Below are 13,260 nucleotides of genomic sequence, written 5' to 3'. Positions count from 1 at the left end.
GTTACGTTTCTTTTTTTTTATTTGTTCGGTAAAATTACAACAGGCTATCAAAACAATTGTATTGACCATCTCAATGGCCAAAGTTTGCTTTATATCCCAATGTTCGGAGGTTGGAGCAATCTTGAGATGCTCTTTGAACGGCACAAATGCTTGGCACTGAGCGTGTCTGCAACCAATTCTTTGCTGAGCATTACAACTCGCACCAGCTTTGTCCATCAAGAAGCATGACACCCCAAAACGACTCCGGGTGATTTGCTCCATTCAACAAGTTCGACAGCCCAATAATAATCTATAGCTCAGCCACAACCAAGACTGTACCCTATGACAAAATATATTTATTGCCACGACGCACTTCATCCCTTTCATTTGTACAAATCACAGAACGCCAAACCGGTTTCGCTGCCAGACATTGCAATCGCCCGAAACTAAGCAGACCCTGTGTGCAAAGTTTCGCGCATGCCACGACGTCGTAAAAAATCAACATGCGAGGCTCAACGTATTAAAAAAGAAAATATTTGGGCATAATAAAGTGAGTATATTGCATGCATAGCACCACTTTCACATTACGTTAGGAAAAGGAAAAGTCTTAATCTCTTTTAAAAATGTTTTTCAAAAGAACTGCAGATGCAGTCAAATTCAGCAGACATAGCAGCACTGACGTGCCGCAACGACGCGAACAACAGTGTTTACCCCATATTTCGTAAAAATATGTCGCAACGGCGCGAACGACAACAGTGTTTGCCCCATATTTCGTAAAAATACGTTGGAATAGAAGTGTCGCGTAAAGGTGGGTAAAAATAGCTTGTTCTTGAGGTGATAAAAGCTCCTTCACAAAGTTGCCCACTTAAAAACTGCGCTATAAATTGCGAGAGCTGCCCAGCAGTGGTCCCTCGTCGTACAAATCCCTGATGACCTCTTTGAACAACTCTCTTGCGCAGTTGCGCTTCAGTTTGAGCGTGCTGGTGACAAGTCCGCTTTCGAGCAGGTTCGTCTCGGGGTGGAGGTGGAGGTTTTGTACCTGCAAACCATGTCGGCCAAGTTCATATGTGGAAGCCATGGCCAAACGCAGGTAAGTCGTCTTCGCAGAGCACTTCACTCTTTGCAACGACTGTCGCAATCTCGGAAGTTTGAGCACTTACACCAAGTACTGGTCGTACCAACAAAGACTGTTACCAGTGAACTTTTGCATTCCGGTTTACAACCATTATCATCAATGAATTTCTAGAGTGAGCTCAACTAGTACTACAGTGCAATCCACTTATAATGATAACACATATAACAATGTATAGCTGATAACAATCAGTTTCCAGATTAGAAACGCTCAGTCTCTAGTCCAGGTAAAGTGATAATCGGTTAACATTAAAATTTTGGGTCTTCTCATTATTGTTATAAGTGGGTTGCACTGTATTCACATATTCAGGGACATATCAGTATTGAAACGTAACAACATTATCTAAGTCGTTAAGCCAACACACCACAAAAAGTTTTTTTTTCTTGAACTGAAATATGATGCATGAGTCATACTAATATAGAAATATATATATATATATCAGTGTGTCGAACCGAAAAAAATATGGGTTTGGTTACGGTTCAGGTAAATTAATTTTGTTCCGGTTCAATTAATTCGATCCGCGAACCGGTTCGTGGCGCTGAACCGGTTCGTGAACCGGTTCGGAAATTATAAATGACAAATTGAAACATCAAAATAAATTACAAATAAAACATCTGAAATCAGCACATACGAAACGGGATACATCGTAGTGTAAGGCTCAGGGATTTCTACCAGGAATGGTTCTTTGTGTACTCAAAGGTTACCTCACCGACGTTTACACATTCGGACTTCATCTAATTGGATCCGACGCAGTAGCTGTAAAATCCGCTTACAAGTAGAACTCGCTAACTATCCCGCCACCTCGGCGTGTAAGCAATTGAAGGAACAGTGGGGAGAAATTACAACTTTCTTTATTTGAACTAGCCTTCGGTAACTCAAATTAGACCCTTAAAGAAGTTTTCATTAAACAAGATACGGAATATGAAAAACACTTCACCGAACGCAACGCCAGAAGAACGTAATAGGATAAATATTAAAATAGAAGAGTTCGCTGTCTCACAAATATGTTAGCTTCTAAGTGCCTATAAGAAACCGGATGCATTATTATCAAACTCCACAGCCTTTTCTTTTCTCATTCCGATGGAAGCAAGCTTCAAGAACTCGCGCGTTCTAGAAACGTGTTATGAAATGAGCACACAGCAGCATTTAGGATTTACGAGATTGTAGAAAAATGAAATCCCGTGACGCTATTTTTTTTTTGCACAGCCTTCCAATTTTTTTTCTTCCGTGCAAGCCGCGACCAGCGCAATACTGGTTCCTATGTCAAGATTCATGGATGCAGCGTTTATATTCCTAAGACTGAGTGGAGAGGAAAAATATGTAAGCGAGGTGTGTGTCAGTTGACGGCACTTAAAAAAACAAATGGCATTGATAGCACATTCATTGTCAACAGCGCGTGGCCGAACCGTTTTGACATGAGCCGGTAACCGTTATTTTTTTTCCGGTTCAGTTCCGGTTCGGGTTTATCGCAATAATAATATAACGGTTCGGGTTCAGTTCCGGGAAAAATACCGGTTCGGTTCCGGTTTTCGGTTCGACGCCCTGATATATATATATAAATATATATATATATATATAAAGATGTCAGAAATATGCATTTGAAGTTCTCATGTAGGGGGGCAGACCTTTTTTTTTTTTTTTTTGTTCCATGTTTGGTTAGAAGACCAGCTTCCTACACAGCATCCGATTGGCTCTCTCTTCGGTGTGATTTTGTCAGCAACATTTGCTCAAACGAACATGAAGTGCATTGGGATGTCATCCAATATTAAATTAAATGCCCTAGCATCTGCAGAACAGGTGCGGCACTAGGCCTTGATTTCCGATTATTCACTTGCCACATGCAGCATGGCACATGGTTGACAACAAGTAAAAGAGAGCCCAGCGAGACATAAACACGGATTGCTCCAAGAGAAATGGCTTTTGTCATTCAATCTTTTTTTAAGGCTACATCAAACCGCAATGCTATCACGTCCGAGAGGATACAAAGATGTTTGTTGGAAGTCGGAGCCCTTCCGAGATCAATGGCAGTTGCACGAGTAACATCCGTGCGCGGCAGATAACGCACGTTTCTAAATGTTCCAGTACAAACTCCGATTGATCCATTACATACCTGATGTAAAGAGTTCAGGCCATTTGCATTACCCAGAGCTTGCATCTCAGCCAGCAGTGCCTTACGTATTTCCTGTCATAAAAGATTGCAAGAAAAGTGCACCAGCATGTAAGGCACGGCAGTATCATCACACGTCATCGATTTTGAAGTCTCTAGAATAGAATGCTTAGCCAGGTTACCTTGTTTGAGCAGAGGTCTGCAAAGCTCGCCTTCTTGTCGATTTTGCACAAGGCTGCAAGTTCCCTGATTGGCTCTTCTTGGGGTACCACTATCGCAATGGTGAAGTCCTGGAGATATGGTCAAAGAACACCAATAAGGCATTTAAACAGTTTATTAATTTGCTAGGATAGCTAGTGCATTGAATGCAATGCAGGTGGAACAGCAAGAATCAATCGTAACAAAGTGCAACAAATGGTTAGACAGGGCAGAAAAAATATATCCATATTTAGTAATCCTACGACACAGTTTCACACAGGTTACAAGATCCTGTCAAAAAATGTAACCATGAAACGTGCCACAGCAGGTCATTCCGAGGAATCGGATGATGTCACAACAGAGTTTAGGTTCTTAAAAGTTGCTGGCTTTAAAGGGGTAGTGCAACGATTTTAGTGTTGAAAGAATTGGCAATTTGTATTTTTTATACTGTTTATCCAAGCACAAGTGACCAAAAACGCATCACCTTGCCTTGAAAAACTGCTATTCCGGTGCATAATCGCAAAAAAGAAAACGAAATATCTGCCCACCTGCAGCCGCGTGTGGCCGTTAACAAAACTGACGTGCGACGTCCTCTGGGGGGATATGTGGAAGTCAACAAAACCTGTTCCCCTCCACTGCTACACTCGCCGTCACCCCCGTGGCAAACCGCCTTTTGTGTCAATCGCTCGCCGCAACCTTCGACGATGCTAATCCTTTAAAAGTCGATAATCGCGAAGGAAGCGGCTGGGGTCTCTGAAGTGAGAACCCAAGGGAATATCACGTGATCCCCCAGAGTGCGTCACTCGAAAGGCGACGTGGAGAGTTGAGGCACTTTGACCTTCGATTTGCTTCATTTTTTTACATAAAAACTAGTGCTTGAAAGAAAATACGGCTTTTTGTGCTTTGTTCCATGGGTGACACAGATTAATTTCCTCAGTTAATTGGCCAAAGTCTGAAAATCGTTGCACCGCCCCTCTAAGAATTGTCTTGCTAGCACGAGTGCTCATGCAAGAAAAGTATTTTGAAGAGCTACCTGCGCCCTCATGTTTGTGTCTTCAACAGTGCTTCACTCAACTTGTGAGGCAAAACACAGAAAAGAAATTTAGAAAATTTGAGAGTGTAGGTGCTTTAAGATGCCACATGGAAGCTAACTATAGTGCAAGTGGATAGACTCAAGTAAAGCACAAAACTTTCAGTGATTGACGCAAGACATCAAGAAAAGAAAATGCGATATACATCTACTAAACACTACCATCAGAATGAATGTTACAAATGGAGCAAACACTGACATTATGACTAATTTTGCCAGGTTAAAATTGTTGCCGACTACAGTACAACTGCCTAACGGTGAAGTCATCTGAACCAAGCACAGTGTCTAGTACATCAGCATCTTCACTATGCTAACGTCTATGTACATGTGGTATTTAATTCTTGTTGTCATATCACAACTTACTTTTATTATCTCCATCGTCTCTACCATATCAGAAGTTACTACGGACTTAGCAATCTACTGCAATCTAGACATTTATTGTGCATAATTTACAAATAAGCCAATTATAAGTAGATACAACACATATAACAAAACAAAATAATATACTATTATTATCATTATTTAAAGAGATACCTGAGTGGACCAGCCATCGACCAAAATGGCAGCAATGTAGTCCAGCATGCTGTAGACGCTTTCAATTCGCTCGGGTGAGATGAACTCCCCCTGTTGACAAAAACAAGCAGGACATGTAAGACATTGGGTGTGCACAGATTTTCCACCTGGCACTCACCTGCGACAGCTTGAAGAAGTCCCTCTTCCGGTCAATAACTTTCAATGTGCCTTTCTGCCAAAAAAAAAAAAGGTTTAGTTTGAATAAATTGTTAGATGCAGAATTGCGCCTTGTGAGGAATGCAGCTAATGCTAACTCCAGCATTGCCGCGTCCTCCTTTTGTACCATTATTTTTTTTTCTTTTTGTTTTTGGAGCTTTCGCGGCTGGCAAAGTCTTCTTGAAGTGTCTAAGAGTCCTCTCTCCTGCCTCGTTTCCTTGTCATTTTCTTTACCATTTTTTTTTCCTTACTTTTACAGTTGCATTGTGTGGTGGCAGGGCTTAGGGTGCAGGTGTTTGGCAGCCAAACAACTCTCTCTTAGACCTTAGCATGTTTCACCTTTAGAGATTAAATCGGAGCTAGCTTCATCAAGAATGCAATTCTGCACTGAAAAAGGAAAACTAGAGCAACTTTTCTGTGGTACACAGAGTGTACACATCCAGCAAGAAGCCAGTGCATTGCATGCCCCTCCCATTAAGAACAACAAAAATACATTAACCCTTTGAAGGTTGAGATTATTTTTTTCCAAAAAGATGTTCCCCACCGGTCGCGTTTCATATCCCTAAGAATCGTACAAAGAAAGGGTCAATGCACACGATTTTCTTAATATAGACCCTTTTCGACAATAATTCCAACTCTGGTATTTCATACTTTTGGTTAATTCAAACAAATTCCAAAATTTTAGTTGTCCCACTATGTTTTTAATGCCTTCATAAACCGCCTAATTCGACTGGCGTTTTCACGTAATTCATGCTTTTTGTTCTCGCGGCCCCAATGCACCAGACAGACAACACCCGCGGAGCTTGCTTCCGTGGGTGTTACTTCTCTGCAGTGCACCGGTGCTCGGTGAGAAGTGCACTCAACGGGGCTCAAGCAGGGCACCTGCGAGCTATAAAACCGGGCACCATGCCGAAATTTCTATACCAACTTGTGCAGACGTGGCGGCATGGCATAGGTCCTTGTCACAGAGTCTGCGCAAGCTGCTATGAAAACTGCTGCATGACGCCCGTTTTCATCGCTCGTGTGTTCCCTGCTTAATAGTTCACATTAGACAAATTCATGACCCGATGAACAAACCAATTTTGTGTCGAGTTTTCATGTGCTTGCCTAAACTGTCCACAATAAAGGACATTTTTGAAGGATAAATAAACTGATGTCCTACATTTCACAAATGTCTCGTGTGTGGTATACCTGCTTATGATCAGTAGGCCTATATAGAGGAAATCATCAAATATCTGCTTTGTATGTGTAGCAATTCATATGGCAAATCACAATTTTGTCTTGCATCATATTAAGATGAATTTCTGATAATTCAAACAAAATTTATGGCTTCCTGGAGTTTGAATTAATGAGAGTCTACTGTACCTTGAAAATGTAGTGCTTATAGAGCATAGTTGTAAACCCGAGACGGGATACGGACAAGGGACAAACACAGAACGACACGGACGAAGATATAACAAACAGCAAGACCTCCCGCTGTATACGCACGGTGTTGCATTCAGGTAGAGACTTTCAAATGCGTCATCGCCGCCGTACGTGTCACAGCGTTAGAAAATTACAGCAGGACGTTTAAGCTTCGCCTTTGAAAATATAAACCCCCGCTTATTCCCAAGCCATGCAAGTGTGTCTGCGTGGCCTAGTCGATAGTGTGTCCAGCTCGCAACCAAAAGGTCGTAGGTTCGATCCTGCTCCATCTGAAATTCTTCTGCACTTCCTGCCCGCGTCAAGTGACGCGGGCGGGAAGTGCATGCATCTTCGCCAGACCTCGCCACAACGGCAGAACGCTTTCCGTGAGAGCCAAGGGACAGCACCGTGGTGTGCACCCACAGCGAATGAGAGCAGCGGAAGTCAAATTTGAGGGTTTTACACGTCAAACCAATCAAGGGGCATCTTGCACGCCCCAGCGGAGGACCGAGAATTAACGTCAACCACCCGGGGATCTCTCGACGTGCAACCAAAGTCTCGGTTACACGATGCCTTGTGCGCAATGGGCTTCCGTCGGATTGTGGGCACCTGAACTGGACGAGACGTTTGATACAGCTTTGCGCCAAAGCGCGTGGATAAATGTCATTCGGTCCATCCGCGCTCACTCAGAGTTGCGAAGTTTGTCCGAACCGACGACCAAGTCTTCAGCGCGTCAAATGTACCAATCCATAGAAGTTGGTTGTGCTGTGGCGAGCCCAGAACTATAGGGTGTGGACGTAAAAACGACCGTGTCGCGTGAAGATGGGCCTTGCGAGCCACTCACAGTACCTCAAACTTTTGCAAACAAAGGTTGTTATTGCCTTTGTAGTTAACAGGATTGACCCACCGAGGTCCACGTGCCGATGTCGCCGGTGAGTACCCAGCCGTCGGGCGTGATCGCGGCAGCCGTGGCCTCGGGGTTCTTGTAGTAGCCCTTGAAGGTCATGGGACTCCGGACGCAGATCTGGAAAGGATTTGGCACGTTCGCCGCGACCGCCTCCGTTAGGAGTCTCGCGTCAAGACGTTAAGCTGGGCTTGTTGGTATGAGTCTTGAAGAATGCAAAATGACGCTCAACAAAGCACACAAGGTTTGCACAACTGGCGCTGTTACATCATACATCTCTTGCTTAATAGAAAGGCACCATGTGACTGCTCCTCGGTGGGATTTCGTTCCCCGTTTCCCCGAAATACGTCGGCTCTTTTTCCTTGTTTTTTTCTTCGTGGCATAAAAAAAAGAGCAATTTCTGTAACGAAATAGCTCTTTTTCATGTGTTATGAGCTACCCAACCGTTTTTGACTGCGGTGTCTTAATTAAAATGGTTCCAAGGTCACTTTACCGAAAAACACTAACATCATAAAAAGCATGTCACTTGTTTTCTTGCCCCAGTTGCGCATGCTCTGGCTCGTGTACCTTAGCAACTTACCCTTCTCTTCCCTTATTCACGCTTCTGATACCAACTTTAAACAGCAATAAAATTAAATATCCTCCTTGTGTCACACAGGAGCTCGCATAATAATATGATCTAGGATTCACCTGGTCCCTTCGAGGCCTTTAAAGAAGACACAAGCTTTAAGGCAACGTGAAACGTCACCCACACAAAACGAAAATGCGGCAAACGAACCAACCTCTCCCCGGTCATCCTTTGCAAAGTAGTTCATCTCGGGAACGTCTATGAGCTTCAGCTCCACGCCGTCGAACAGGCAACCCACATGATCTGGATCGAAGAGAACCAAATCCGAGCTGATTGTGCTCCCGCCGGATTCAAGCAAAGTGCAGTCAAAGCATCAAACCTTTTTTTGCAAAAACAAGTACACAATGAGAAGGACACGTCCACTTGGCATATGATGCGTCAAGCTGCATTCTACGTCTCCATTATCAGCGTGCTTTTCTGGCCAGAGCCGCGGTAGAACAATGAAATGCCCGTTCTTTTCGACACCAGTTGGAGTCGTAATTTGACTTACGATATCTGTCTGCAGCACAAGATTTCCCTCGACATACTTGTAAAGCCATGGCGTTTCAACATGCCAAGCCACCAAGCCTTTGCAGCAGTTTTGCGGTGCCTTTAAGAAGCAGCATCCAAAGCTCAAGTAGTATGGCTGTGCAACTACTAATATGACTATTAAAGTGTGTGTGCTATTCCACTTGCAACGCATCTTCAATATCCAACCATTTAAATTTTTCTGATGGCACTTTCAAAGATTTAGCGGGAAAGTCTGCAGTTAATCATAACCTCTCGGTTTCCTGAACAATTGCACAGGACATCCTTTTTAGGACGTTTCTTTGGGAGTGTACCCTCGTAAGATGGGAGACAGCAGAGAGTATGCGAGATAACGGAGCAACACATCCAAAACCAGGGGGAAAGCTTGCTTTGCAAGGAAGACAAAGAAGGCTTGCACAAAAAGTAACACATCTTCGCAGATGCTGCTGACTTCCTTCAGATTGAATTCTCTTTTCCCAGGACCATTAAACTTTCCTCACAATTTTACGTTTCCCCTGTATAACACTGCTGATGGCATTAAAAGTTTTAAGGAGACAATTTGAAAACAACTGCTGTGAACGTAGGGGTAAGCCTCGAGACTGGGGTGAAGTAGTGTGCAGACAGAGAGAGATACTCTATCTTATAGTTATTCATTTTTTTTTTCCACCCTAGTCCTAGGGTTTACTGTCATGTTCTATATACACGAGCTCACCTGCCCTTTCATCAATATTTTTTTTTGTAAACTGCTTTGAGATGTGGGCCGGCAACGACCTTCGAAATAATGTCTGCTGCCATTCTTTGTGGAGCCCAATGAAAAATACTCACCACCGTCAAAGTCGTACGGCAATGTGCTGGTCACCACGCTTACTTCCGTGCTTCCGTAGACTTCCACAATCTAGGACGAGACAAAAGGTGTCACGATTTTATCACTGAATCTCCAGACTGTTTTCTAACTGCGATGCAAACTGTAATTTTTGGTCTTTCTACATTTCTGGTTTGAATGCTTCATAAATTTCGAGGAAGTACACATAGACGGTGCTACCCGACATAGAAGGCTGCTATTGGAGCCGATTTGTACGCAGCAGTTGTCATCTGACATTGGTTCTTTACCACAACCATCATAGATGGTGCTGAATAAGCTCCACAAACAGCATCCTTTTAGAATAGAGCTGCACTTTGCGGGATTCCTGCAATTCTTGTTTTGTTACTCCAGATATAAGTCAAGCTCCCCAAATACTGGCAAGACTCGTGCTATGTTGGCAGCTCACTTTCAACACTCCAGCTACCTAGTTCATGCAGCATTTAAATATAAACCCAAGTGGGAGTATTTAAGAGCCTCACAATGGAGGTAGAAATGAGCGAAGGTTGTTGAGCAAAGAAGGTGAGCGGACCACTTACGAGGCACCCAAACACAATCCGGAAGAAATTGAGAACTTCCGCTGCTGCAGGAGCAGATGTCGTGACACAGTAGCGGATGTTTCCACCCAGCTGGTCACGAATTTTCTTGAACACAAGCTTGTCCCAGATGGTGTCAGTGGTTGTGATGCCCCTGAAAATTCACTCGCCATTCAGCATGCAAGGGCCCAATTTACCAATTGCGAGTGCAAGGTATTTGTACACTTAGACGAGTGTAAGCTATAATAAGCAACAGCACCTTGAATAAACACCTCGTACGAAAACTAACCAATTTTTTTCCGACCAACTTTACGTTTAGGGGAATCAACAGCAGAAAATCTTATCTTTGCCCTTGAAGAGTAAAGTAGATGTCATAAGAAGAAAAGACATCCAAATTTAAATAAAAGTAACAAGATATTTGCTTTAGAAGAAGAAATAGGAAGCTGATACACCCTCAGTATAGAAAATTATATTGATAACCTTTGATGAGCACTTTGATATCAGCAACTTTTGCATACTAGAAAGAGGGTTGGGACTCTTATTTTTAATTGTCTCACACTACATAAATGTCTGGTTACATCTTTAAAACATTCTCAGGGCCTTCTGTTTCTTGTGATACGCTCACCTTTAAATCACAAAGAAAAGAAATGCTTTTGACTGGTCTATGTCCCTCAAAAAACACCAACTTGATGAAGCCTGGACATCATAACTTCACTCTGGTTTGTTAACTGTGTAAACAGCAGAGCACACCAATAACAAGTAACTTCTTTCGCTGCACACCTTCATTACAACAGCGGTTTATTACAAGTCGGCTAACGCTGGGTAAAGAAGGCCTCTCATAAAATTTGACTGTTTCTACAGAAGTGTCTGTGACGTAAGTAGGTGAAGGTGGGATATGGGGGAAGCAGTTGTTATAATCGGGCACCCATTCACTTAAGGCAAAGTACTAATACCATATTCTGAATAACAAATGTTTCGCTGAAGGTGAGTTGAAATTCAGCTACTGGTCTTCTAAAATGCAGTGCTTTGTGAGCCTGGAAAAATTTTGTGTGGCAGACTAATTATGTTTATGTTCCGCGTGAATACAAGAAGAATTTAAAATTGTTTGCAAGGCACAATAGGTGTGCCTCGATTACTTTTTGGATGACTGTGAAATAAAGAAATGCCAGACCAAATGATCTGGTAAGCTGCATTGTTAAAGCAACATTCAATTGACTAGTGAAGCACAAAAACAACACAGTAGCAAGAGGGATGGAGGAAGCAATTCCAGTGAGGTTTCACTCACTTCTTGAGGAGTTTGCGCTTCTGCTTCACGGCTAGCTTGAACACAAAGTTCTTGAGCGGGTTCTTCTGAACTTCAGAATGAACCTAGACACAAACCATTTAAAATTCGTGAAAAGAAGTATGTTGAATGCAGCCATCGGTTTGCAACCATTTTTTGATGACCACAGTGCACGTAATAATGCCCCTGTAATACAGAGCAACCTTTGAATAGCAAAGTTACGTAAAGACAAATCTTTACTGTATCTGTACACTGCGTGACAGTGTTAGCGCAAACAAGCCATTGCTGGCTTTCTTTGTTTCTCGCTCAGTATTGAAGGACTGTATCAAAACTACTATGGTGGCGGAAAGTGCACAGTTCGGATACACTAACCTAAGTGGTAAATTTTTATGGCTTTTCAAAGTAAAATGCGAAAGAGCATCGAAGTCCTGTTTGCACGAACAGTGTCGTGGAGTGTACATCAAATGCCTAAACCAGTGCAAGCTCGTCACAACTTTGCTTGATCAGATTAAAGCAAGTTTGTGACTAAAATGAAAAAAAAAAAAAAAAGATGTAAAAAACAAAAAAGAATGACTTAAAACACGAATAAAGCAGTTATGTACATGCAAATACAATGGGTTGCGACAAACTGGGCTCCTAGAAATCAGGGGGGTTCCCCAGAGTACAATCAGCAGTTCCCCAAGCTCCCAAATTTCCTAAAGTGGAGCGTCCTTTCCCGTTTCAGCTTTATTTTAGCCGAGCCATCCGTTGATGCATAACTACGTGCCAAACACTCACTAATATAGCCATTATTATTTCTGTACCGCATTGCTGCAAGGACACCGACACCGGGAGGTGTTCCTCAGCTATCAATAAACAGGGACAGTCACTCCCCAAAATCAAAAAGCTTGTAATCCTTAACCGGCTATAGCGAAGTGATCATGATTTCCCGTTTGCAATTCTTCAATGTATTTGTGTCTGTTTTTAGCAAAGGAAATTGAATGGCTCCCGTGGATATCGCCGACAGAAAATTTGTGATAATTTTAAAAATAATAAAATTCGGAAAGTTTGCTAAGCAACAGGCCGCCGCACTTTGCTACCGCGGCCGAGCGGCCATCTAGAATGGGCCGCAGACATGCTGCAAAGGCCGCCGGTGGCAGCCGCTGCATCGTCGTCTGCTCCCCGCTTCTTATCTGGGAAGCGGCTTGTCCGCATCGCACGCGGAGAAACCGTCGTGGTGTGCCGATATGGACGTTCGGAGCGCTAGCGACAAACGTCCCTATGACAAAGAGAGCCTGGATTTAAGCGAGGGAGCGACTCCACCCATTGGGAGCATTTGCAATGTCCTGGGCAGATTGGAGCAGCATTTGGTTGTCTCGTGGCCAGCGTGGAGAGGAAACCGGGCGGAGAGGTGGACACCTTTGCAGACGGTGAACACTTTTGACTTCTTGCAGTCTACAGCTCGTTGTGCAAACGTGGACCACAAACCATGTGATCCCAATGGAGAAGTTGCACCCTATCTTAAATCTAGGCTCTCTACAGCGACTGAACACAAACTTGTGCACAAACTCGGTGCCTTGCGCGCTTCTTTGTTTGCTTCGTGTTCTGTGTCGACATTGCTAGTCGGTGTGGTTGCTCTCTGCGCGAAAGTCTAGCTTTGCTCAAGCACCGATTTGGCGACTCATCGCCCCTCAACAATAGAGAGTCCCGGCACCTCGACGGGGCAAACGAAGGCAATCTCCTTGAAACAAAAGCATGCCATCCTTGACGAAGTGAGCATAAACATAAAAAATGTTGTTTGCCGTCACGGCTGTCTACACGGTCCATACGTAGTTCGCATTATCTTCTTTCTATCGGAGCTTCTCTCAGTTGGCGAAAACTGGCTCCAATATAACAAAGAGCGCGTGCAGGAAAGCCTTGACCGCT

General features: G+C 43.4%; 1 protein-coding gene across 1 annotated transcript in view; it reads right to left on the bottom strand.

Annotated features, from left to right (window-relative positions):
* LOC120843146 (long-chain-fatty-acid--CoA ligase 5) overlaps positions 1–13,260 on the bottom strand; it is a 31,102-nt gene continuing 17,842 nt past the window's right edge. The window contains exons 12-21 of the mRNA XM_040214378.2: positions 11,359–11,441; positions 10,077–10,227; positions 9,504–9,573; positions 8,326–8,414; positions 7,547–7,663; positions 5,198–5,251; positions 5,041–5,130; positions 3,401–3,508; positions 3,222–3,293; positions 1–1,018 (exon numbers count right to left, since the gene is read on the bottom strand). Coding sequence (XP_040070312.1) covers positions 857–1,018; positions 3,222–3,293; positions 3,401–3,508; positions 5,041–5,130; positions 5,198–5,251; positions 7,547–7,663; positions 8,326–8,414; positions 9,504–9,573; positions 10,077–10,227; positions 11,359–11,441 — 996 coding nt within the window. The 3' untranslated portion in view covers positions 1–856. The remainder of the gene's footprint in view (positions 1,019–3,221; positions 3,294–3,400; positions 3,509–5,040; positions 5,131–5,197; positions 5,252–7,546; positions 7,664–8,325; positions 8,415–9,503; positions 9,574–10,076; positions 10,228–11,358; positions 11,442–13,260) is intronic.

The sequence above is a fragment of the Ixodes scapularis genome, unplaced genomic scaffold (genome assembly GCF_016920785.2).
Source record: "Ixodes scapularis isolate PalLabHiFi unplaced genomic scaffold, ASM1692078v2 PGA_scaffold11__112_contigs__length_91849675, whole genome shotgun sequence".
NCBI lineage: Eukaryota > Metazoa > Arthropoda > Arachnida > Ixodida > Ixodidae > Ixodes > Ixodes scapularis.
This window is presented reverse-complemented; position numbering and strand designations above follow the sequence as displayed.